This window comes from Bos indicus x Bos taurus, chromosome X (genome assembly GCF_003369695.1).
Source record: "Bos indicus x Bos taurus breed Angus x Brahman F1 hybrid chromosome X, Bos_hybrid_MaternalHap_v2.0, whole genome shotgun sequence".
NCBI lineage: Eukaryota > Metazoa > Chordata > Mammalia > Artiodactyla > Bovidae > Bos > Bos indicus x Bos taurus.
This window is the reverse complement of record NC_040105.1, coordinates 44,196,970-44,219,502: the sequence shown is the minus strand read 5'-3', so window position 1 is coordinate 44,219,502 and position 22,533 is coordinate 44,196,970. Positions and strand designations below refer to the sequence as shown.

At 43.5% G+C, this 22,533-nt stretch overlaps 1 protein-coding gene across 1 annotated transcript in view; it reads left to right on the top strand.

Moving 5' to 3' along the window:
• Nucleotides 1-5,221: 5,221 nt before the first annotated feature.
• Nucleotides 5,222-22,533, top strand: part of DIPK2B (divergent protein kinase domain 2B) — a 45,930-nt gene continuing 28,618 nt past the window's right edge. The window contains exons 1-2 of the mRNA XM_027533775.1: nucleotides 5,222-5,629; nucleotides 11,545-11,809. Coding sequence (XP_027389576.1) covers nucleotides 5,397-5,629; nucleotides 11,545-11,809 — 498 coding nt within the window. The 5' untranslated portion in view covers nucleotides 5,222-5,396. The remainder of the gene's footprint in view (nucleotides 5,630-11,544; nucleotides 11,810-22,533) is intronic.

The following is a 22,533-nucleotide window of genomic DNA, read 5'->3' as shown; positions in this document are numbered from 1 at the left end:
CACTAGAATGCCAGGAAATCCCCTCATTTACTGTTTTTTACATCACTAGTCTGACACATACATCAGGAGAATGTTAATAATACAGTATAACCAGATTTCAGAAAGATATTTATTGAAATCTAAAGCCATAGCTTTATCATCAAAATGGAAATATGGGAACTGGGTAATAATTTAGTTGGGCACATTCTGATATTCTAAAGCAATCATGCCCATTGAGATCAATTAATAAGACATACATAAGCAGTTAATGTTTTAAATTCAAAGATCCAAAACCAGGATTTTTGGCTTCCAACACCAACTCTTGTGACATCTGTCAAGAATATTATATTTTCCTAGACATCCAAGTATGAAAACTCTGAAATTCCGTGACTTCTTCCTTCTCCCTTGTTCTCTTCATTGACTATGTCTCTTATGACCTCTCACATTCATCCCTTTGCATTCCTTGGCCTTGAGCACCATTTCTTCAAATCAACTCCGTGTCATGGCCTGCCCAGTGTTCTTCACACATTAATCCATCCCACACCATTCACACTGACCTTCCACACCACTCCAAATCATTGGCTTGCTAGCCAGGGCCCCTTCAGTGGGGCCCTTCATTTATGCTTCTCATCTTACCATTTGCCCATGTGTCCACCTGCTAATGGCTCAGCTGGTAAAGAATCTGCCTGCAATACGGGAGACCTGGTTTCCATCCCTGGGTTGGGAAGATCCCCTAGAGAAGGGAACAGCTACCCACTCCAGTATTCTGGCCTGGAGAATTTCATGGACTGTATAGTCCATGGGGTCGCAAAGAGATGGACATGACTGAGTGACTTTCACTCACTCACTCCCACCCCTGGGATTAAACAAATCAAAGTATTGCTCTTACTGTGCCTCCTGCTGGCTGTCGGCTGCCTTGCAGATTTCTTCAATTCTGAGTCACACATTTAAAAAAAAGAAAAAAATCTTCAACGTTTCTGAAATTAGGAAGCACCTTATATTCAAGATCATACAAAACTGTCAGCCTCAGAATTAAGGCAGAAGTGATGATAGGCTCCTTGCTGCCTGTGACTGAGAATTTCACAATGTGTAAAAGGGATAGGTTCATCTAATTGTCATTGCAGCTGTATATTAACTTTGGATACCTAATTTTTACTTAAAATGAGGCAGCATATGCTATAAACTGCTCTGGATGCTTGAGGCAAAAGAGGGGAATATCTCTGCCCTGGTGGAGCATATGTCATGAAGAACTATTGCCAGGTTCTGAAGACTCTGTCACAGGATCTGGTGGATTTTAAGAGAAGATCTTTAACTTCTAGTGACAAATAACTCAATTAGGGGAAAAAGTGAAACTACGGTTCCACCAAATAAGTCATGAAAGCACAATCTGTTATACTTTGTGTGACAGAAAATCATTTGAAGACAGTAACCTGTGTTTTGTTACCCTTGTCCTTTCCTCTTTCCTCCCCTCCCACCAGTTCAAGCAGAGAGTTAGTCCCTTTCTCATTTACTCGGAGGGAGAATATGGCAGGGAAGAAAGAAAACATGGCCTAAAAGAGAGGGAATCTTGGCTTTACTTCCTGGTGGTACTAGGAACAAAAGGGTAAAGTGAAAAAGTGAAACTGTCAGTCGCTCAGTTGTATTTGACTTTTTGTGTCCACATGGACTGTAGCCTGCCAGACTCCTCTGTCCGTGGAATTCTCCAGGCAAGAATACTGGAGTGGGTAGCCATTCCCTTCTCTAAGGGATCTTCCTGACCCAGGGATTGAACCCGAGTAAGGGAGTGGCAAAATTCCAGAAAGAATGTGACACTCAAGGTACATCTAAAGGCATGATGGGCAGTCTTGCAGGCTAAAGCATGTGTCCCAAGTAGAGTTTGAAAGGATTAAGAAGAAAGAGTGGTACCAAATATCTCCATCCAGTGCCTGAATGTTGAGTAAATCCCACAGAGCCACAAAGAAATTCCAGAAGAGAAGGGAAAAACTCAAGAAATAACCATGCTAAGTTTTTCCAGCAATCCAGAATGGAAAGCTCAAAGTAGAAATCAGGTTGAATTATAAAGTGTAAAGCTGTATGTCTTCACATCTGAACATATAGACTGAAAATCTTACCTGCTATACTTGCCATGTCACTGAATTAAATGTTCCAAAGAGACTGAGAATCATGTGAACATTATGAACAGCAGTAAGTCCATGGAAACAGCAACTCAGGAAAATGTTCAGACTCCAAATGTGAAAAACACTTTCAAAATTTGGTCAGGATTCGAAAAAGGGAAGTAGCAGATACTTAAAGTTATAAGGATAATCTTGATCATTTTTAAATGGTTACTTGAAATGGTTACTTGTTTCTTATATTTTTCCTCTAAAAAGCTGCTACTTCAATTGATGCTGGATATTACAATTCACGGCATTTTCAAAGTGAGGAAAAAAATCTGTTTTTCATCATTCTGAGGAATTTCTGCTGTCAAAATCCTACCCATCAGCAACCAAAGTGTCAAAAACAAGGGATTTGTTAAATAATTGTGCTATACCTATATAGTAGAATAGAGTATTTATAAATGGTCTCATAGAAGAATATTTAATGAATAAGAAAATGTTAAAGTTAACTAAATTTTTAAAAACCTGTGTGTGTGTGTTTGTGTGATATCTATAGGTCTGCTTCAAAGTGTCTCTCAAGACCTCCAAGCTTTAATGTTATCTTTTAGTCTAATAGCCAAATGGCACACCTGAAATGTCATCTCATATACCTCATATGGGACATCTACCAGTACTAGGGTGATCAATCATTTGAGTTTTCCCAACTTCCCTGGTGGCTCAGAAGTTAAAGTGTCTGCCTCCAGTGAGGGAAACCCGGGTTCGATCCCTGGGTTGGGAAGATCCCCTGGAGAAGGAAATGGCAACCCACTCCAGTATTCTTGCCTGAAGAATCCAATGGATAGAGGAGCTTGGTAGGCTACAGTCCACGGGGTCGCAAAGAGTCGGACACGACTGAGTGACTTCACCAACCTGAGATTTCAGGACTAATATCAGGACAGCCCTGGGCACACTGGAACAGCTGGTAACTCTAATCAGTACCTGATATCAGGAGCTGAATCAAGCCCCTAGTGTAGCAAGCTGCTGCTGTACTATCCATGACCAACTTTCCTGAGCTCTTGGTCCCCCTGCTGCTGATACCATCTGCAGGACCTAAACTAAAGCCTCGAGGTAACAGTAAGTACAATATGAATGTGCACTCAGTTGCTCATGTCTTTGCGACCCCATGGACTGTAGCCCGTCAGGCTCCTCTTCCATGGGATCCCAGCAAGAATACTGGAGTGGGTAGCCATTCCCTTCTCCAGAGGGTCTTCCCCACCCAGGGATCAAACCCATGTCTCCTGCATTGCAGGTGGATTCTTTACCACTGAGCCACCAGAGAAACCTGGTGTAATATATATTTTGTTAAATCACACTGAATCTAGAACATCATTTCTAGCACTTTCTCCAGGGATCTGTACTCAGCCCTGTACCATTTTTGGTATTTCTGTACTTTTTATAAATGCAAAAGACCCTGTTAAGAAGATGAAAGACAAGTTACCACCTGGGACAAAATATTTGCAAGCCACCTAACCAACACAGAACTAGTGTCTAGAATATATAAAGAATTCTCACAACTTCACAACAACAACAACAAAAAATGACATTTCATTGAGGAGGATATACACTTAGCTAATAAGCACGTGCTTAACCATCAGAGAACTGCTCTTATCCTGCTCTTCCCACCAATCTTTAGCAAAACTCCCCAGTTCTTCAGAGGCCACCCCCAGCCTCCTCTTGACTCCCTTTTCCCCTCTCTCAACCCAAGCCTGCCTTAATTAGCACAGTCATCTACCTCATGCTCTGGACCTTATCTTGGTGTCAGGAGGAAGGCCATCCTGGGGCATCCAGTCCCACCAAGTCAGCCTGGCCACTAAGAAGGGAGTGAAAGTTGCTCAGTTATGTCTGATTCTTTGCGACCCCATGGACTATACAGTCCATGGAATTCTCCAGGCCAGGATACTGGAGTGGGTTGACATATACTCTTTGCCAGGGAATCTTCCCAACCCAGGGATCGAACCTAGGTCTCCTGCACTGCAGGTGGATTCTTTACCAGCTGAGCCACCAGGGAAGCCCAAGAATACTGGAGTGGGTAGCTTATCCCTTCTCCAGTGGATCTTCCTTACCCAGGAATTGAACCAGGGTCTCCTGCATTGCAGGCGGATTCTTTACCAACTGAGCTAAAGGAAGAGGGATTTTCAGGTAAGTGGGGATAAGGGTAGACACAGCTGGGTGCAGGCACAAGGATTTTTCTGGTGCTTTCCCCATCACACCAGAGGCCATTGGGTCCTTTCCCCTCCTTTCTTCTCAGATAGGCAAGAAGAGCTGAAGCATAAACTCTATTGAGTTTTTCTGTTTCCTAAGCCAGGGGTCCCCAACCCTTAGCCATTGACCAGAATTGGTCCATGGCCTGTTAGGACCTGGGCTGCACAGCAGGAGGTGAGCAGCAGGTGAGCAAGCAAAGCTTCACCCATATTTGCAGCTACTCCCCATCACTCTTGTCACCACCTAAGCTCGGAAAACAAGTTCAGGGCTCCCATTACAGTAAGCTGTATAATTATTTCATTATTTAGCACAATGAAATACTAATAGAAATAAACTGCACAATAAATGTGATATGCTTGAATCATACCCAAACCATCCCCCCATCCCCGTTGTCCACGGGAAATTTGTCTTCCATGAAACAGTCCCTGGTGCCAAAAAGGTTGGGGACCCCTGCCCTAAGCGGTAAAAAGGCTTCACCTTTCAAATCAAAATGTGCTGCTTAATGGCTGGTGAACTGACTTCTAGTTCTTTCATAGCCAAATATGGCTGGTGAAGGGGCAGGACGAATTATCCACAGCAGGGGGCTGGGGAGGGGTTGGTGTGTGTGTGTGTGTGTGTGTGTGTGTGTGTGTGATCCATAGGGACAGATACACCCAGAATTAAAACAGTGGAGGGTGGAGGCCTTCAGGATCCTTTAAAACTCCCAGGTGGAAACCAGGTCGGACATACATCCTGCCTGGACCTTTCCTGCATAGCCAGGATATCCTGTGTTTGTCAAAAGGACTGCATAGGGAGGCCCTGGCCATTGTCCATCCCGAAATCTGCCCTTCAGCCCCTCCCCAGCCTGCAGCAGCCGCCCCGGGGCAGAGGAAGAGTAACTCTGGAAACGGTTTTATCAGCATCCTCCACGGACTTCCTCACCTCCTCCCCAGCCTCGTTAGCCCCAAGGTCCTTAGCATCCTCCAGCAGAAACCTGTGACGCTGGGATGGGGTCAGCGCCCTAAAGCCAGCCCCTTCTCTTTTGCCAAGACCTGCCTCTGCGCAGCCCTAAGTGGGTGCAGCTGGAATCCTGAGCCTGCGATGGAGCCTCGGCTGGGGCCCAAAGCTGCCGCCCTCCACCTGGGCTGGCCGTTCTTGCTGCTGTGGGTCTCCGGCCTGAGCTACTCTGTCTCCTCACCGGCTTCTCCCTCTCCTTCTCCGGTATCCCGAGTCCGAACGAGCTACAATTTGGGAAAGACTTTCCTTGGTCTTGATAAATGTAACGCCTGCATCGGGACATCTATTTGCAAGAAGTTCTTTAAAGAAGAAATAAGGTCAGAATCTCAGTTGGATAACTCTGAGGGGCAAAATGTTGTTCCCTTCATGTGATGAGGTCCTGGAATTTCTTGAAAACAAGTCAGGGTGTAGTTTTTGGGTGCGAGCTGAAGCAAAGCCATTTAATTATAGTGGTAATGGGTTAAGGTTGGGATGGAGAGGAGGGAAGGTGTGAAGTCTAATTTCAGCTCTAAATGCTAAATCCAACATTTCCTTTGGAAGTGGGAGCATAAAGTTTTCTTTTTCATGAATGAAGTAGCCCGGGACTATTGAGTTTACCAAGTTCATTTCTCATAGTAGCAGGGAAATAAAATTTATATAAAGCTTACTATGTGATGAACGTTTTTAAACTATTGTTATTTTCGCCTCACAACAATCCTGGGAGTTAGAGATTCGCACCCATGATTCAGATAGTGAACGGAAACCTAGCAAGGTTCAGTGACTGGCTCAAGGTCACCACCTAATAAGTGGCATATCTGGGACTCAAACCAAAGCAGTTCGCTCCAAAGTTTCTGAATGAGTTTTCTGTTGTGAACTGTTACCTTGATCAGAGGAAAACCTAAGTTTAATAAATCTCATGCACATGGCTCTCTCCAGAGAATGGTACCATGCTCTGGAATTCAACCCTGTCAACTCATGTTCAATGAACCTTTACTTAGGCCAAGGCCCAGTACGTGCTATAATGACATTGCTATAACTCTGGTCCTTGCACTCCAGGGGTTCAGGAGGTAGGGAACAGTGTTACAAATAGCAATAAGGCCTGATCTGATGCAGGCCAGAAGTGAAGTGTAAAGGACCTTGGGGAATTCCAGGGAGAGAATTTTAGTTCCAAATGGGGACTAGAGAAGGGCTTCTGAGCACAGCCATGAAGGATGATGAGCTGAAATTAAGTGGGAGGAGAGCAGCTTAAAGTAGAAGGATCAGCTTAAGCAAAGGCCCAGAGGTGTGCCTTCGTGGCTGGAGCATAGGGCCCATGTGGAGGCATGGCACAAGGAGGAGATTGCAAGGGGCAGGGGGCCTTGAATGCCATACCAAGGAATTGGGACCCTAACCTGTGAGCCAGTGGTCTCCAACTTTCTCAATATCAAAGACACTTTGTAATAGACCTCTTCTCTTATGCCCTTGACTTGTAAGATTTGGTGACCAGGCAGAAGGCATTAACTGACAATAATTTTATTTTCAGTCTACATTAACCAAAACTTGAGTATTCCACTAAGTTACTAAACAGAAATAACAAACAGAAAATACCAATAAAAATGTTGAATTTCTTTTGTGAGATGGTAGATATCACAGGGAGTTGAAATGAACTTTTCCTAGTAGACTGTTTTTTTAAAATTTGTATTGGAGTGTAGCTGATTTACAATGTAATGTTAGTTTCAGGTATATAGAAAAGTGAATCAGTATCTATACACATATATTAATTCTTTTTTAGATTTTTTTTCCCATATAGGTTATTACAGAATACTGAGTAGAGTTCCTTGTGCTACACAGCAGATCCTTATTAGTGATCTATTTTATGTATGGTAGTGCATATATATATGTGGAGACATATATATGGGTTTCCCAGGTGGCTCAGGGGTAAAGAAAATGCCTGCCAAGCAGGAGACACAGGAGATGCAGGTTTGAGCCCTGCATTGGAAAGATTCACTGGAGGAGGAAATGGCAACCCACTCCAGCATTCTTGCTTGGAAAAATCCCATGGACAGAGGAGCCTGGCGGGCTATAGTCCATGGGGTTGCCAAGAGTCAGACACGACTGAGCGCAAATACACACACACACACACACACACACGTGTGTGTGTGTATTCTATTATCATTTTTAAAGCATTTTGAATGTTGAAAAATTGAAAGACTTCCACCTACAGGAGTTCTGTAGCAGGCAATGGTGAGAGTGTTACGTAGGGTGGGGACAAGATGAGGCCAGTATTTTGCAAAGATCTTCTGGAAAGCAGTGTGCAGAATGGCCAGGTGATGCAGACCAGTTCTCCTCATCCAAGAGAAAGATCATTGAGAACAAAGCTGAGCAGGAAGGATGCAAGTCAATTTAGTTGGAGACTTATTTTGTTGATCAACTCAATGCAAGAGGAAAGAAAGATGGAGATGTGGAAAATGAACTCAAGAATTCCCACCTAAGAAATGGGATGAATAAAATCAGTAACACAGGGGAAGTGGGTGGAACTGATTCCTTAGAGAAAGAAGGCAGTGAAAATATGGACATATTTTAAGATAGGAGGGAGGGAAATTAAGGGATTCACCTGAGGAAGAGCTCCAGACTCACCTCCTCCTCCAGATAAGTAAACAAGAATATATGAATGTTACAGTCGACTCTTCACCAAGTGGAAAGAAATGAGGCTTTTCTCAGCAGGCAAGTAACGGCCAAATTCAGGAAACATTTCCCCAAATAGGTTTGTGTTCCAGTTCGAGTTCAGGATATTACTTCAGCTCCCTCAGAATTCATTTTCCACATGTGCCTGCCTGAAAGGGAAGTGTGCAGATCCAAGCAGGAAATCACTAGGCAGGGCAGTTTGGGGTCTGGAACGCTTCACGTTGAGAAATCACATTCTCAATGCAAGGAAACTGAGGCCAGTGAATGGGTCTGGAAATGTAGCCTTGTTTATAGTCCTTTTCTCTACATCGTAAATAGTTATTTCCTTATTTTAAAAGTGATATATTTTTATTTTAGAATCTTCAGGAAATATCAACTAAAGAAAACACAAAATAAAGATCTCAGACAATCCCTCACCAAGGATCACCGCTTCATTAACATTTTGGTGTATGACCCTTACTACCTTTTTGCTAAGTGTGGATTAAATTCTTTTCAACAAAAATGTGAGCATATTATGCACTCTTTTGGAAACTTTTATTTAACAATATATCGGGAAGATTTTTCCACATTAACTATTCCCCACAATTTGATTTTTAGCGGTTTCATGGTATACAATTGCATCAGTCAATCCTAATGTATTTAACTAAATCACTGTGGTGGGACAACTAGGGCTTTTTGCACTTTATGTTATTAAAAACAGTGCTATGTTGAACCTCCTTGTGGTTAGACTTTTATGCATATCAGTAATTAATTCCTATAACAAATTCTAAAAGGTAAAATTTCTGGGTCAAAAAAATCTAGTGAATTTTTAGAATTTTGAGACATATATGTATATATAGCCAAATGGAGACTTCTTCCTATAGAGTTTACTTCTTGCACACTCAGAAATGTTTACTATTACTATTATTTCTGCTTTGTATATTCTTCTGAGTTGAGCCCTTTTTTCAGACTTCTTGGCCTTTTGTATTTCTTCTTTGATAAATGGTCTGCAAATTCACATCCTTCGCCTCTCTTTCCAAAGGTGTGTTTGTTCATCTTGTTCTTGTTCAGCTCCAAACATTTCTCCACTTTGAAAAATGATCATGATGCTGCCTTTTGAGAAAACCCACCCCAGACTTTCAGATGGTAAGCTGAAATGCTGTTGCCAGACAAGCATTAGCACTCCAAGACCTGTCCTCATTAAGAATTGGACAATGCTTGTTGTTCAACAACAGAGAGTGAGCTCCTGAGGCTGACTGGGTAGGCTGAAGACACATGATTGGTGGATGATGTCACCTTTCCTTCTTTCCTTATCTGTTCCCTATTGATTCCTGGGTCAGGAAGAGCCCCTGGAGAAGGGATAAACTACCCACTCCAGTATTCATGGGCTTTCGTGGTGGCTCAGACAGTAAAGAATCTGTCTGCAGTGCAGGAGATCTGGGTTCAATCCCTGGGTAAGGAAGATCCCCTGGAGGAGGGCATGGCTATCCACTTCAGTATTCTTGCCTGGAGAATCCCGTGGACAGAGGAGCCTGGTGGGCTACAGTCCGTGGGGTCACTAAGAGTCAGACATGACTGAAGAGACTTAGCATACAGCTATAACCCCTAATAATGTTACCAGTCTGTTCCCAAGAGCTAATTCATAAAATGGATGATAAAGGACTAAGTAGCAGCAAAGTGGTTGAGAGGACAAGCTCTGGAGCCCTGAAGGCTACTTCCTCCAGTTCCTGGCTGTGTGATTTGGAGTAAAGCACTTAACATTTCTGTGCCTCAGTTTCCTTATCTGCATGATAACAGCAGCGCTGACCTCATAGGTTTGTTGAAAGGTATAACTGAATTATGGCACATAAAGTGTTTAGCAAAGTGATTGCTAAAGTGATTCATAAATGTGCGTTGCTGTTATTGTTATCTAAAAGAGCCACCTGGTTGTAGACCCTTAGTTACAGGCCCTTGGGGAGAAGTGGTTTGAACCCACCTGAACAAGAACAGCTACAGGAAACAGACAGGCCTGCCTCAGGGCCCTAGGCCCTTCCTTATCCTCCCAGTGGGGAGGATCAATTCCCATGATTGTCCTAAAAATGCCAGTAAAATTGATTCCTTGCAAGTTTTTGGCATTCGGTCTTTTTAAACAGATTTGTGGCAATGTCCTGGAACAGAATTCTTTGTGCCTATTTCCATTGAAGTTTGAACAGTCCAGTATCACAGAAGGTATTGACTGACAGTTTCTTAGAGCATCTTCTTAGAAAAGCTTGCAGTCTCTTAGGGTAACTGTGTCATGTAAGTGAGAAAAAAATACAATGTAGGGTGTGGAGCTAGTTCCTCGAAAACTCATTATCATGAGGTTGCCCAGTAATGCCCAATAATAAGAATTTAAAGATTCTTATTGAAATTAAATTAAAAGTGAGGTCCTTCTGTGTAGCACAGGGAACTATATTCAATATCTTGTGATAAATCATACTGGAAAAGAATATGGAAAACAATGTATATACACATGTAACTGAATCACTTTGCTATACAGTAGAAATTAGCACAACATTGTAATTCAACTATACTTCAATAAAATAATTATTTATTTTTTAAAAAAGAAAATATATAACATATACACCTAATTTTCATTTGCTGTGTACCCTCAATAATAATGAAGATACACAATTTTCTTAGTAATTTTTCATACATGAATGAGAAGAAGATTTAGCATTCTTTCCTGATGGAAATGTTGACACACAGCTAGAGTGATGACTGGAGAAAAGGGTCACTGTGGGTGGGTGTAGAAAATCAGCAAATGGTAATAGGCCAGTTCCTCTCCCCTGGGGAGCATGTAGCACCGCCCAGGCCATTGTGTGGAATCACACACCTCCTGGATCCCAGATAGTTTTGAGTCTGCTGACCCTTTAACAGCCACTGTTCCCTGACACTTGGCTGGGACTGCTAACTTAAATCTTTGGACTGAAAGAAAAATTGACGGGGCCGTTTGGGGTTGGATATGAAGGGGGTAGTGCTCTCCCCAGCGCAGGGCAATAAGCTTCTTCAAAAACTTTGGTTTCAGGTCTTCTCTGGTGGTCCAGTGGTTAAGACCCCACACTCCCAACTCAAGGGGCCAGAGAACTAGATTCCGCATGCTGCAACTAGAACCAGGGTAGCGAAGGAGAAAGATCATGGGTTTTGCTGACAGAGAGCCCTGGGTTTGCACCCCTGCTTAGCCACATATTATCTGACCTTGGGCAAGGCACTTAAGCTCTGTAAGTCTGCTTCCACATCTGTAAAGTGAGGATGGGACATGAGGAGAATCAAAGGTACCAGCATGTGTAAAACTGCTGCCTTCACAGAAAGCCAGTTAAGGGAAGAAGATAAAGTTTGTGTCTGGTATGCAGATCCCTCACCGTTTCTGACATCACATATAAACTTCCTTAAGCCTGAGAAAACAAAAATAGTCCTTTGACAGAAAGAGCCTGGAGCACCCCAGTCTAAGGAGAAGAATTGGATCCAAGCAGACGTGGGCCCCTATGTCCCTGTCCCCGGGCTCTGCTGGCTCTGGCAGTGTGACTGGTCCCTGCCTAGTTCCTTCTCTCCAGCTCCCAGGCTGATCTGAAAATGGCTGATGCTTTTTCAGGTTTGACAACGGGCTGGCCTTACACCTCGGACCACCTCCTGACGACTTGCCTTCTTACTCTGCAAATTACTCAGATGATTTCAAAACCTGGCGCCCAGTGGAGATCTCAAGGCTGGTCAGCAAACAGCAAAACAAGATCTCAGACGGGAGGATCTGTGCCTCCGCAGCTGCCCCCAAAACCTGCAGTATTGAGCGTGTCCTGCGGAAAACAGGGAGGTTCCAGAAATGGCTGCAGGCCAAGCGACTCACACCAGACCTGGTGCGGGTGAGTGTCCTGGCTGTGGGGGGCAGGAGAACGGAGGGTACCATTGCCAGCCCACATCTCAGTCTGTCTGGGCAAAAGGAATTGTAGTTTGTCTAAAGTGGAACAAAACAGTGTCATGAAACAACATGGCTTTTGACAAGACAGGAACTAAAGAGGTTTCCTGATGGCTCAGACAACAAAGAGTCTGACTACAGTGCAGGAGACCCAGGATTGATCCCTGGGTCGGGAAGATCCCCTGGAGAAGGAAATGGTAACCACTCCAGTATTCTTGCCTGGAAAATCCCATGGACAGAGGAGGCTGGCAGACTACAGTCCATAGGGTCACAAAGAGTCGGACACGACTGAGCAACTTCACAAAGTGGTTTAGTTGTAGGGACTGCTCCCATTGTCATGCTCCATTCTCTCCAATGTGACCCTGAGGGACTCTTTGGGAAACAGTTCCTAGCTGCCATCTCTGGTCTGAACATCTGACGGGATGACCATCACCAACCTTGCCCCCTCCCCCAAAAGGGCTTAGCTCGCCTACAATGTTTGCTAACCCCTGAACTGTCACTGTTCTTTTTTTTTGGAATATTCATAACGATTTTATTTTTAATTGAAGGATAATTGCTTTACAATATTGCATTGGTTTCTGCCATACATCAACATGAATTAGCCACAGGTATACCTATGTCCCCTCCCTCTTGAACCTCCCTCCCACCTCCCATCCTTTCCCACTCCTCTAGGTTGTTACAGAGCCCTGATTTGAGTTCCCGGAGTCATACAGCAAATTTCCATTGTCTGTTTATCTTACATATGGTAGTGTATATCCTTCCATGATACTCTTTCCATTCATCTTACCTTCTCCTTCCTTCCCCTGCCCATGTCCATAAGTCTGTTCTCTATACTCCATGTGACTGTCTTAGACGCTTCCATATACATCCTCTTTCATGATCCAGAGACCCTACTTTGAAAATCAGCTTCCTTTTTCAACTCCCACCATAAAGAAGAACCAAACGTAAGTCACTGTGAAAGTAGACTCCAGTAACGCAGCTCCCTCCTCCCATTTGAGAGTTCCCACCCACTCCCATGAGTAGGCTGCCTTCAGAGCTTTGGCACATGCTGGTGACATCTTACCCTGTGTTTGTCCCCTCCTGTGCTGTCATTGCTGGTATCATCTGATTTTTATCCAAACCAACATAGTCATGCACCTCCATGCCCATCCAGCCCAGCCCCTTAGGGCAGACAATGCCACCTCAAAAGATTGAGGAGCCACTCACCTTTAGCAAAGATGAGGAAGAAGAACTCACCTCAATCTTCCTGCCATGATGAGGCTGGAGGATTTGGCATTCCTCGGGGGCATGCCAAGATTGTTTCTTGAAGTCCCCAGACCACTAGCCCCTTCAAATGGGCACATAAGGCTGCCCAGGTAATTTCTGAACACTAATAGACCTTCCCTTTGGTGTGTTCAAGATGAGTCACCCAGAATAAAGCAGAATCACTGGTCCCTAGATACCTCAACCACGTGGCAAGGCCATGTGACTTTGCCTTATGGTTGTGTGGAAACTGCTTAGAAATCAAGAGGAATCAAGCTGCTGGTAACATGGCCATCATCTGACACTGAACTTTACACGTAATCCTTTTGTACTCTGTACTTTACAAATCTCACTAGCCTGGAATGGGGAGAGAATAAGCCAGAGGAAGTCAAGCTATTCCCAGGCTGGGGAGGTGGTGGCAGGACCCAGCCTAAGGATCTTGGAGTTGGTGTGGGAGATAGGAATTGGAGACTCAGGTGGGAAGAACCTTATGGGAGCTGCTCAACACTGGGCAGAAACAGAAAACAGAGGACAGATATCAAAGCCCACACCATGATACACACCCTAGGTGTAATGGCCTTGTGCCTCTTTCTGCACCTGCAGACACATCCTCTGCCTGCAGACACACCCTCCCTGCACTGGCCTGGGGTACCCACCATCTGTCATTCTCAGGCTGGCCACATGGGAAGGACTAATATGAGACCTCCTGGGCTTTGCTTCAATTATTTGCTCAGGCACAAATAGGAGTCCCCAGGAAGAGTAAAACAAGATACACAAGGAATTGTTTCAGAACCCCTTGAAAATCCCATCACTTCTTCCTGCTCTCATTGTTGTCTGCTCCCTTGCTGACAGGCACAGTTCTCCCAAGTCACTGGCCCCAGACTATTTCCACCTGGGACCTGGACCATGTACCAAAGGACAGAACTTCCTGGCACATAAGATACATTTGGGATTCCACAGAAAGTGACCAAACTGGTCTTGGGCTTTGAACTAAGGAAGACTCCCTCTTTTCCTCACTTCTAGACACTTCAGAATGCAGTGGAGATTATCCTGGGGGTGCTAGAAAGTCCAAAGCAACCTGCCATGTACATCTAGTGTCACCTACCTTGATGAGTATAGATGCTGTGGTAAAAGCAGAAGATCCCTGGGAACTAGAAACTGTGGCTGAGTCCTGAAAGTAAAAGTGTTAGTTGTTCAGTTGGGTCCAACTCTTTGCAACTCCACAGACTGTAGCCCACTAGGCTCCTCTGTCCATGGAATTCTTCAGGCAAGAATACTGGAATGGGTTGCCATTTTCTTCTCTAGGGAATCTTCCCCACCCAGGGGTCAAACCTGCGTCTCTTACATCTCATGCATTGGCAGGTGGGTTCTTTACCATTATCTCCACCTGGGCAGCCCATCCATATTGTAGTCGTTGCCACGGGCTGAGAGGAGAAGAGAATTAAGAGTGACTCTTTAATAGATACACGGAATCTCTTGGGGTGATGAAAATTTCCGGAGTTAGATAGTGGTGATAGTCGTACAACTAAAAGCCACTGAATTGTTCACCTTCAGTTTAGTTCAGTTCAGTTCAGTCACTCAGTTGTGTCCGACTCTTTGCGACCCCATGAATCGCAGCACGCCAGACCTCCCTGTCCATCACCAACTCCCAGAGTTTACTAAACTCATGTCCATCGAGTTAGTGATGCCATCCAGCCATCTCATCCTCTGTTGTCCCCTTCTCCTCCTGCCCCCAATCCCTCCCAGCATCAGAGTCTTTTCCAATGAGTCAACTCTTCACATGAAGTGGCCAAAGTATTGGAGTTTCAACCTCAGCATCAGTCCTTCCAAAGAAATCCCAGGGCTGATCTCCTTTAGAATGGACTGGTTGGATCTCCTTGCAGTCCAAGGGACTCTCAAGAGTCTTCTCCAACACCACAGTTCAAAAGCATCAATTCTTCGGCACTCAGCTTTCTTCACAGTCCAAATCTCGCATCCATACATGACCTTAAAATGGTCCAAATGATGAATTTTACGTGGTATAAATTTTACCTTAATAAAAAAAAGGAAAAATAAGCCATTTACAAAACTTCACCAATCCTCTGACTCCATTCACTTAGAGCCCTGAGGAGTGACAGGTGACATTAATAATTTAATTCATGCCAGGATGTTAACAGCTAATAGCATTTCACTGTAGCCCTCTGAGAAACCATTTGTGTGTAAAGTCAATATTATGATGCTCCCACTAGCCCATCCCATGTCTATCTCAGACCTTCCTAATACCTCCCTGCATTATTTTCCCCACAAAACCCAGATGTGGCCCTGGAATTCTCCTTGGTAGTGTTCCATGCAAGCAGCCTTTGTCATGATTTCAGCTGGACTATGAGGTGACATCTATGTAACTGCCAATTCATCCTAGATTTGGCCAAATAGCTCTACCCTATTTTTCTGATAGTCGGTCAGACATGAAGTCCTGATTTCTAATTTAGAAATTATAGTATTTCTCTTTTCACATGGAAGTTTCAGGAGTCAAGTGGAGAGAGATTGTAGAATGGGTGGTAGGGAGACTTGCCTCATCCTTCAGCTCTATATTAAATGGCCCAATGCCAACTCTGCCTATCGGCAGGCCATTCGGCACATGGCTTCAGTGTGCTTTCTCTGAATTCCTCAAGAGCCACTTTCCACCAGGGATCTAGGCCAGGACCCTCAAGTGTGAGTATTTGAGTGAGGATGTGCTAATGTGTGTTTGGAGGAGACAAAAGCAGCCACAAGAAACTGATGAGTTGGCTCAGAAAACTGGCAAGGCAGGGAAGGAAGGAGAAATGAAGAAATAAAAGAAAATTGAAGGCAGGAGGGATCTGACTGGTGCAGGGCCCTCAGAACCTGGACTGATGACGTTGCTTAGAAAAGTCGACTTGGATGAAAAGATCCAGTGCTCATCATCAGATGCCAAGTGCAATTTTGTATTAATACCAAGGACCCTCTCTTGAGACATAGGCAATACACTGCAGCTAAGGGCTGCCAAGGAGGCTGGACTGGACCAGGAATCAGCAAAAGGGTGAAACAAGGCAACGTACGTGGGTGTGTGTCTGTGGCACTTACGCTAATAAAACCATGACTTTTCTCTTCCAAAACCTGCATTGTTCTGATGGGAATATCCCACAGCCTAAATTACGAGCCCACAAACAGAGCCATGGCCAAGGACAGCACCCAGAGTTTATCATGATGTGCTTGTTCACAAAGCCACAAAGAAGGCTTCCTCTGCTGTTACGCCAAGTGCCAAGAAGCAACCATCCTCAGCAGCACGTGGCTAATCAGAGGAAAAACAGTTCCTCCATCAGGTCCTCCTCCCATCCCCTCAACTGTCATCCACTCGACATTGTTCTATACGCTAACCCTGTTTCTTGTCAGGTGGGAAGTGGAGTTTTTTCTCTCACTAGATGGTGGTATAGAGTGTATAGAGTGTTCAGGAAGCTTTGTTTAAAGCAAGATGCCTGGCAATTTTACTTCCCTTGTCTCAATTCCTTTTTTTACATAAATACAATAAGAGATGGGTTTCCCAGGTGGCGCTAGTGGTAAACAAGCTGCCTGCCAATGTAGGAGACACAAGAGGCACAGGGGGTTCAGTCAGTAAAGACTCTGCCTGCAGTGAAGGAGACCCAAGTTCAATCTCTGGGTTGGGAAGATCCCCTAGAGAAAGAAACGGCAGTATTTTTATCTGGAAAATTCCATGGACAGAGGAAGAGCCTGGTGGGCTACAGTCCATGGAGTCGCAAAAGTTGGACACGACTTAGCGACTAAACCACCATCAGTTCAGTTCAGTTTAGTCACTCAGTCATGTCCGACTCTTTGAGACCCCATGAATCGCAGCACGCCAGGCCTCCCTGTCCATCACCAACTCCCGGAGTTCACTCAGACTCACGTCCATAGAGTTAGTGATGTCATCCAGCCATCTCATCCTCTGTTGTCCCCTTCTCCTCCTGCCCCGAATCCCTCCCAGCATCAGAGTCTTTTCCAATGAGTCAAATCTTCACATGAGGTGGCCAACGTACTGGAGTTTCAGCTTTAGCATCATTCCTTCCAAAGAAATCCCAGGGCTGATCTGCTTCAGAATGGACAGGTTGGATCTCCTTGCAGTCCAAGGGACTCTCAAGAGTCTTCTCCAACACCACAGTTCGAAAGCATCAATTCTTTGACACTCAGCTTTCTTCACAGTCCAACTCTCACATCCATACATGACCACAGGAAAAACCATAGCCTTGACTAGACGGACCTTTGTTGGCAAAGTAATGTCTCTGCTTTTCAATATGCTATCTAGGTTGGTCATAACTTTTCTTCCAATAAGTAAGCGTCTTTTAATTTCATTGCTGCAGTCACCATCTGCAGTTATTTTGGAGCCCAAAAAAATAAAGTCTGACACTGTTTCCACTGTTTCTCCATCTATTTCCCATGAAGTGATGGGACCAGATTCCATGATCTTCGTTTTCTGAATGTTGAGTTTTAAGCCAACTTTTTCACTCTCCTCTTTCACTTTCATCAAGAGGCTTTTGAGTTCCTCTTCACTTTCTGCTATAAGGGTGGTGTCATCTGCATATCTGAGGTTATTGATATTTCTCCCGGCAATCTTGATTCCAGCTTGTGCTTCCTCCAGCCCAGTGTTTCTCATGATGTACTCTGCATATAAGTTAAATAAACAGGGTAACAAATAGGAAAAGGTATTCCTTTTCCTATTTGGAACCAGTCTTTTGTTCCATGTCCAGTTCTAACTGTTGCTTCCTGACCTGCATACAAATTTCTCAAGAGGCAGGTCAGGTGGTCTGGTATTCCCATCTCTTTCAGAATTGTCCACAGTTTATTGTGATCCACACAGCCAAAGGCTTTGGCATAGTCAATAAAGCAGAAATAGATGTTTTTCTGGAACTCTCTTGCTTTTTCGATGATCCAGCAGATGTTGGCAATTTGGTCGCTGATTCCTTTGCCTTTTCTAAAACCAGCTTGAACATCTGGAAGTTCACAGTTCATGTATTGCTGAAGCCTGGCTTGGAGAATTTTCAGCATTACTTTACTAGCGTGTGAGATGAGTGCAATGGTGCAATAGTTTGAGCATTCTTTGGCATTGCCTTTCTTTGGGATTGGAATGAAAACTGACCTTTTCCAGCCCTGTGGCCACTGCTGAGTTTTCCAAATTTGCTGGCATATTGAGTGTAGCACTTTCACAGCATCATCTTTCAGGATTTGAAATAGCTCAACTGGAATTCCATCACCTCCACTAGCTTTGTTCATAGTGATGCTTTCTAAGGCCCACTTGATTTCACATTCCAGGATGTCTGGCTCTAGGTGAGTGATCACACCTTCGTGATTATCTGGGTCATGAAGATCCTTTTTGTACAGTTCTTCTGTGTATTCTTGCCATCTCTTCTTAATATCTTCTGCTTCTGTTAGGTCCATACTCACAGGAAACTAGTCAATCTAATCACACTAGGACCACAGCCTTGTCTAACTCAATGAAACTAAACCATGCCCGTGGGGCCACCCAAGATGGGCGGGTCATGGTGGAGAGGTCTGACAGAATGTGGTCCACTGGAGAAGGGAATGGCAAACCACTTCAGTATTCTTGCCTTGAGAACCCCATGAACAGTATGAAACCACCATACACATACATTAAGAGAAATAAAGTAATCAAAGTGTGTATTAACCATTTAATCAGAATATAGTTTTACAGGTAACTGCTAAATGAATGATAAAATTTCTTTTTGTTTAAATTTTATAAAAAAAAAAATATTGAAGGGGTATGTGCAGGACATATCCTAGACCCTAGGAGGGTATAAGGCTGTCCAGACAAGGCCCCTGCACTCTGAGAGATAACACCCCAGTGGGGGAGACAAAGCATATGTGATGAAGTCTGATAACTTAGCAGTGTGTATGCGTTATTGCTCAGTTGTGTCTGACTCTTTTTGACCCTGTGGACTGTAGCCCACCAGCCTCCTCTGTCCATGGCATTCTCCAGGCAACAATACTGGAGTGGATTGCCATTCCCTTCTCCAGGGGATCTTCCCGACCCATGGATCGAACCTGGGTCTCCCATACTGCAGGCAGATTCTTTACCATCTGAGCCACCAGGGAAGACCTGGTGAGCCATAAATAAATAAATATAGCAGTGTGTACACGTCAAAAATAGATAATTTTTTTAAAAAAGAAATAGCACTCATAGATTATCCAACCCATCCTCGAAAATGACTCCTAAATTATTATTGATCTCATGAGTGAAAAGGAGACAGTGAAAGGTTTCCCTTGACACAGACAGGTTCGGAGAAGAAAATGGAGGCAAGAGAAGACTCAGGAAAGGTAGACATGAGTTGCCAGTGGCTCCTTCCCTATGAGTCTCAAATGCAGAATAGAGGCAGTCCCCAGACAAAGCATTACTGAAGCCTGGACAGTCACCAAGACAGACCATCAGAGCAGACTTCATCTTCCCTGGGCCCCCAGCTTTTCCTGAACTTAGACATTAGCCAAGCACGCCCCTTCTTAAATCAATCAAGCCATCCTTTGTTCTTTCTACGATGTCTTTCCTGGCTATCTAGCTATCCCTATCACTATCACAACCTACTCTGGAGCAAACGCTTTTGATAGAGTGTAGCTTGTCTCAGAGTCCTGGGGACTGGCTATCTACATAGTATATAATATATAATCTATAAAGATATTTGCTTGAAAAAATTGGTAGAAGTAATTGATACATGTGTTACATTCTAAAAACCATTTATTAAGCCACAGAAACATTCAGTACATTTTAAAAAGTAGAAATGCCAAAGACCAGATCAAAGAAAAAGAGTTATTCTAGAATAATTCTGTTAAATGATTTCCCGGTAATGACTTAAGATCATCTCTTCCTCTTCTCAGTTCAGTTCAGTTGTTCAGTCGTATACAACTCTTTGCGACCCCATGAATCACAGCACACCAGGCCTCCCTGTCCATCACCAGCTCCCGGAGTCTACTCAAACTCACGTCCATCGAGTTAGTGATGCCATCCAGCCATCTCATCCTCTGTCGTTCCCTTCTCTTCCTGCCCCCAATTCCTCCCAGCATCAGGGTCTTTTCCAGTGAGTCAGCTCTTCGCATGAGGTGGCCAAAATATTGGAGTTTCAGCCTCAACATCAGTCCTTCCAAAGAACACCCAGGACTGGTCTCCTTTAGGATGGACTGGTTGGACCTCCTTGTAGTCCAAGGGACTCTCAAGAGTCTTCTCCAACACCACAGTTCAAAAGCATCAATTCTTCGGCACTCAGCTTTCTTCACAGTCCAACTCTCACATCCATACATGACCACTGGAAAAACCATAGCCTTGACTAGACAGACCTTTGTTGGCAAAGTAATGTCTCTGCTTTTTAATATGCTATCTAGGTTGGTCATAACTTCCTTCCAAGGAGTAAGTGTCTTTTAATTTCATGGCTACAGTCACCATCTGAAGTGATTTTGGAGCCCAAAAAATAAAGTCTGACACTATTTCCACTGTTTCCCCATCTATTTCCCATGAAGTGATGGGACCAGACGCCATGATCTTCGTTTTCTGAATGTTGAGCTTTAAGCCAACTTTTTCACTCTCCTCTTTCACTTTCATCAAGGGGCTTTTGAGTTCCTCTTCACTTTCTGCCATAAGGGTGGTGTCATCTGCATATCTGAGGTTATTGATATTTCTCCTGGCAATCTTGATTCCAGCTTGTGCTTCCTCCAGCCCAGCGTTTCTCATGATGTACTCTGCATATAAGTTAAATAAGCAGGGTGACAGTATACAGCCTTGATGTACTCCTTTTCCTATTTGGAACCAGTCTGTTGTTCCATGTCCAGTTCTAACTGTTGCTTCCTGACCTACATATAGGTTTCTCAAGATGCAGGTCAGGTGGTCTGGTATTCCCATCTCTTTCAGAATTTCCCACAGTTTAGAGGTGCACAAATCATTCTATTAATATCTTGTCTTAAGAATATTTCCTATCATGCAGTACTTTGAAAAATTTATCCTCTTGCTCCTTTGAATATCAGAAATGAATTTTCATGCCTTTTCTATTTTCCCCTTTCACTGCCCGAGATTCAGCAATATTGTTTGCAAGGTCTCTGAATCTTCCAGGTGGGAAGACTCGTTCCAAACAATGAAAGCTTCCTTTACACATACTGGCACCCCATTCTTGTTCACCACTGTTTTGCTCCACCAGATCAAAGAAGACAGACAAACATTATGAACATTGGGGCTTCATTTTGTTATCCACCAAAATTCTCCCCATGGCCTTGGTCTGTAGTTTATTTTCACTTAATACTTTGAAAAATAGAGTTCTCTCCTAAGTTTTTCAATCAAAGTATAACCTATGCTCTTAAATGTGCATATATAACATGTAGAGCTAGATAAATTTTTACACATGTGTTCATTCCTGTAACCACTGTCCACATCAAGATACTGAATATTTCCAGCCCCTCAGAAGGCTCTTTCATGTCCCTTCCCTAAAAAGACTGCCTCTAGGGTGACCAACCATCTGATTTTCTTGACACTAGACTTGCTTCAGCCCTGAAAGTCTCACATTCTGTGAAACCCCTCAGTTCCAGGAAAAATGGAACAATCAATCACCCCACCCATCCCTTCCCAACAGTAACCATTCTGAACTAAATCACCATAAATCAGTTTTACCTGGTTTTGAACTTCATTTAAATGGAATCACACAGTACATCTTCAACATGTTGTCAAGCTATTTAACCATAGTGTTGCATGAATCAGTAGCTTGTTTTTCATTGCAGTAGACTAGTCCATTGTATGATGAAGTCAGTTTATTCATTCTAATGTTGATGAACATCTGTGTTGTATTTAGTTTGGGTTATTGTACATTAAAACTTCTGCAAACATTCTTATCTATGTCAGTTGGTGAACACAAGCATACAGAAAGGATATTTTGGGGTTTTATTGTGTACCTATGGATAGATTTAGTCAATACTGCCCAACAGTTTCCCAAAGTAGTTGTACTGATTTCTTCCTATAAGCAATGGAAGACAGAGTTCCATGGTTCCACATCTTCATCACACTTGATATTGTTAGTTTTTCATTTTAGTCATCTTGGTGAGTGTCTACCAATATCTCATTGGGTGAGCTGAATTTGTATTTTTCTCATAACTTAAAATATAAAGATCCTTTTCATATACTTATCAGCTATTCTGGTTTCATCTTTTGTAAAGTGTTAGCATATGTTGTTTGTCCATTTTTTATTGAGTTGTCTGTCTCATTGCGAAAGTTACATTTATATTCTGGATACAAGACTTTTTGTTGGATATATGTATTACAAATATCTTCTCCCAGCCTATGGCTTGCCTTTTCACTGTCCTAATGGTACCTTTTGATAAATTGACATTCTTAATTTAAATGAAGTCCAGTTTATTAATTATTTTAAATGTCCTAATTATCCTATGGCTACAAAG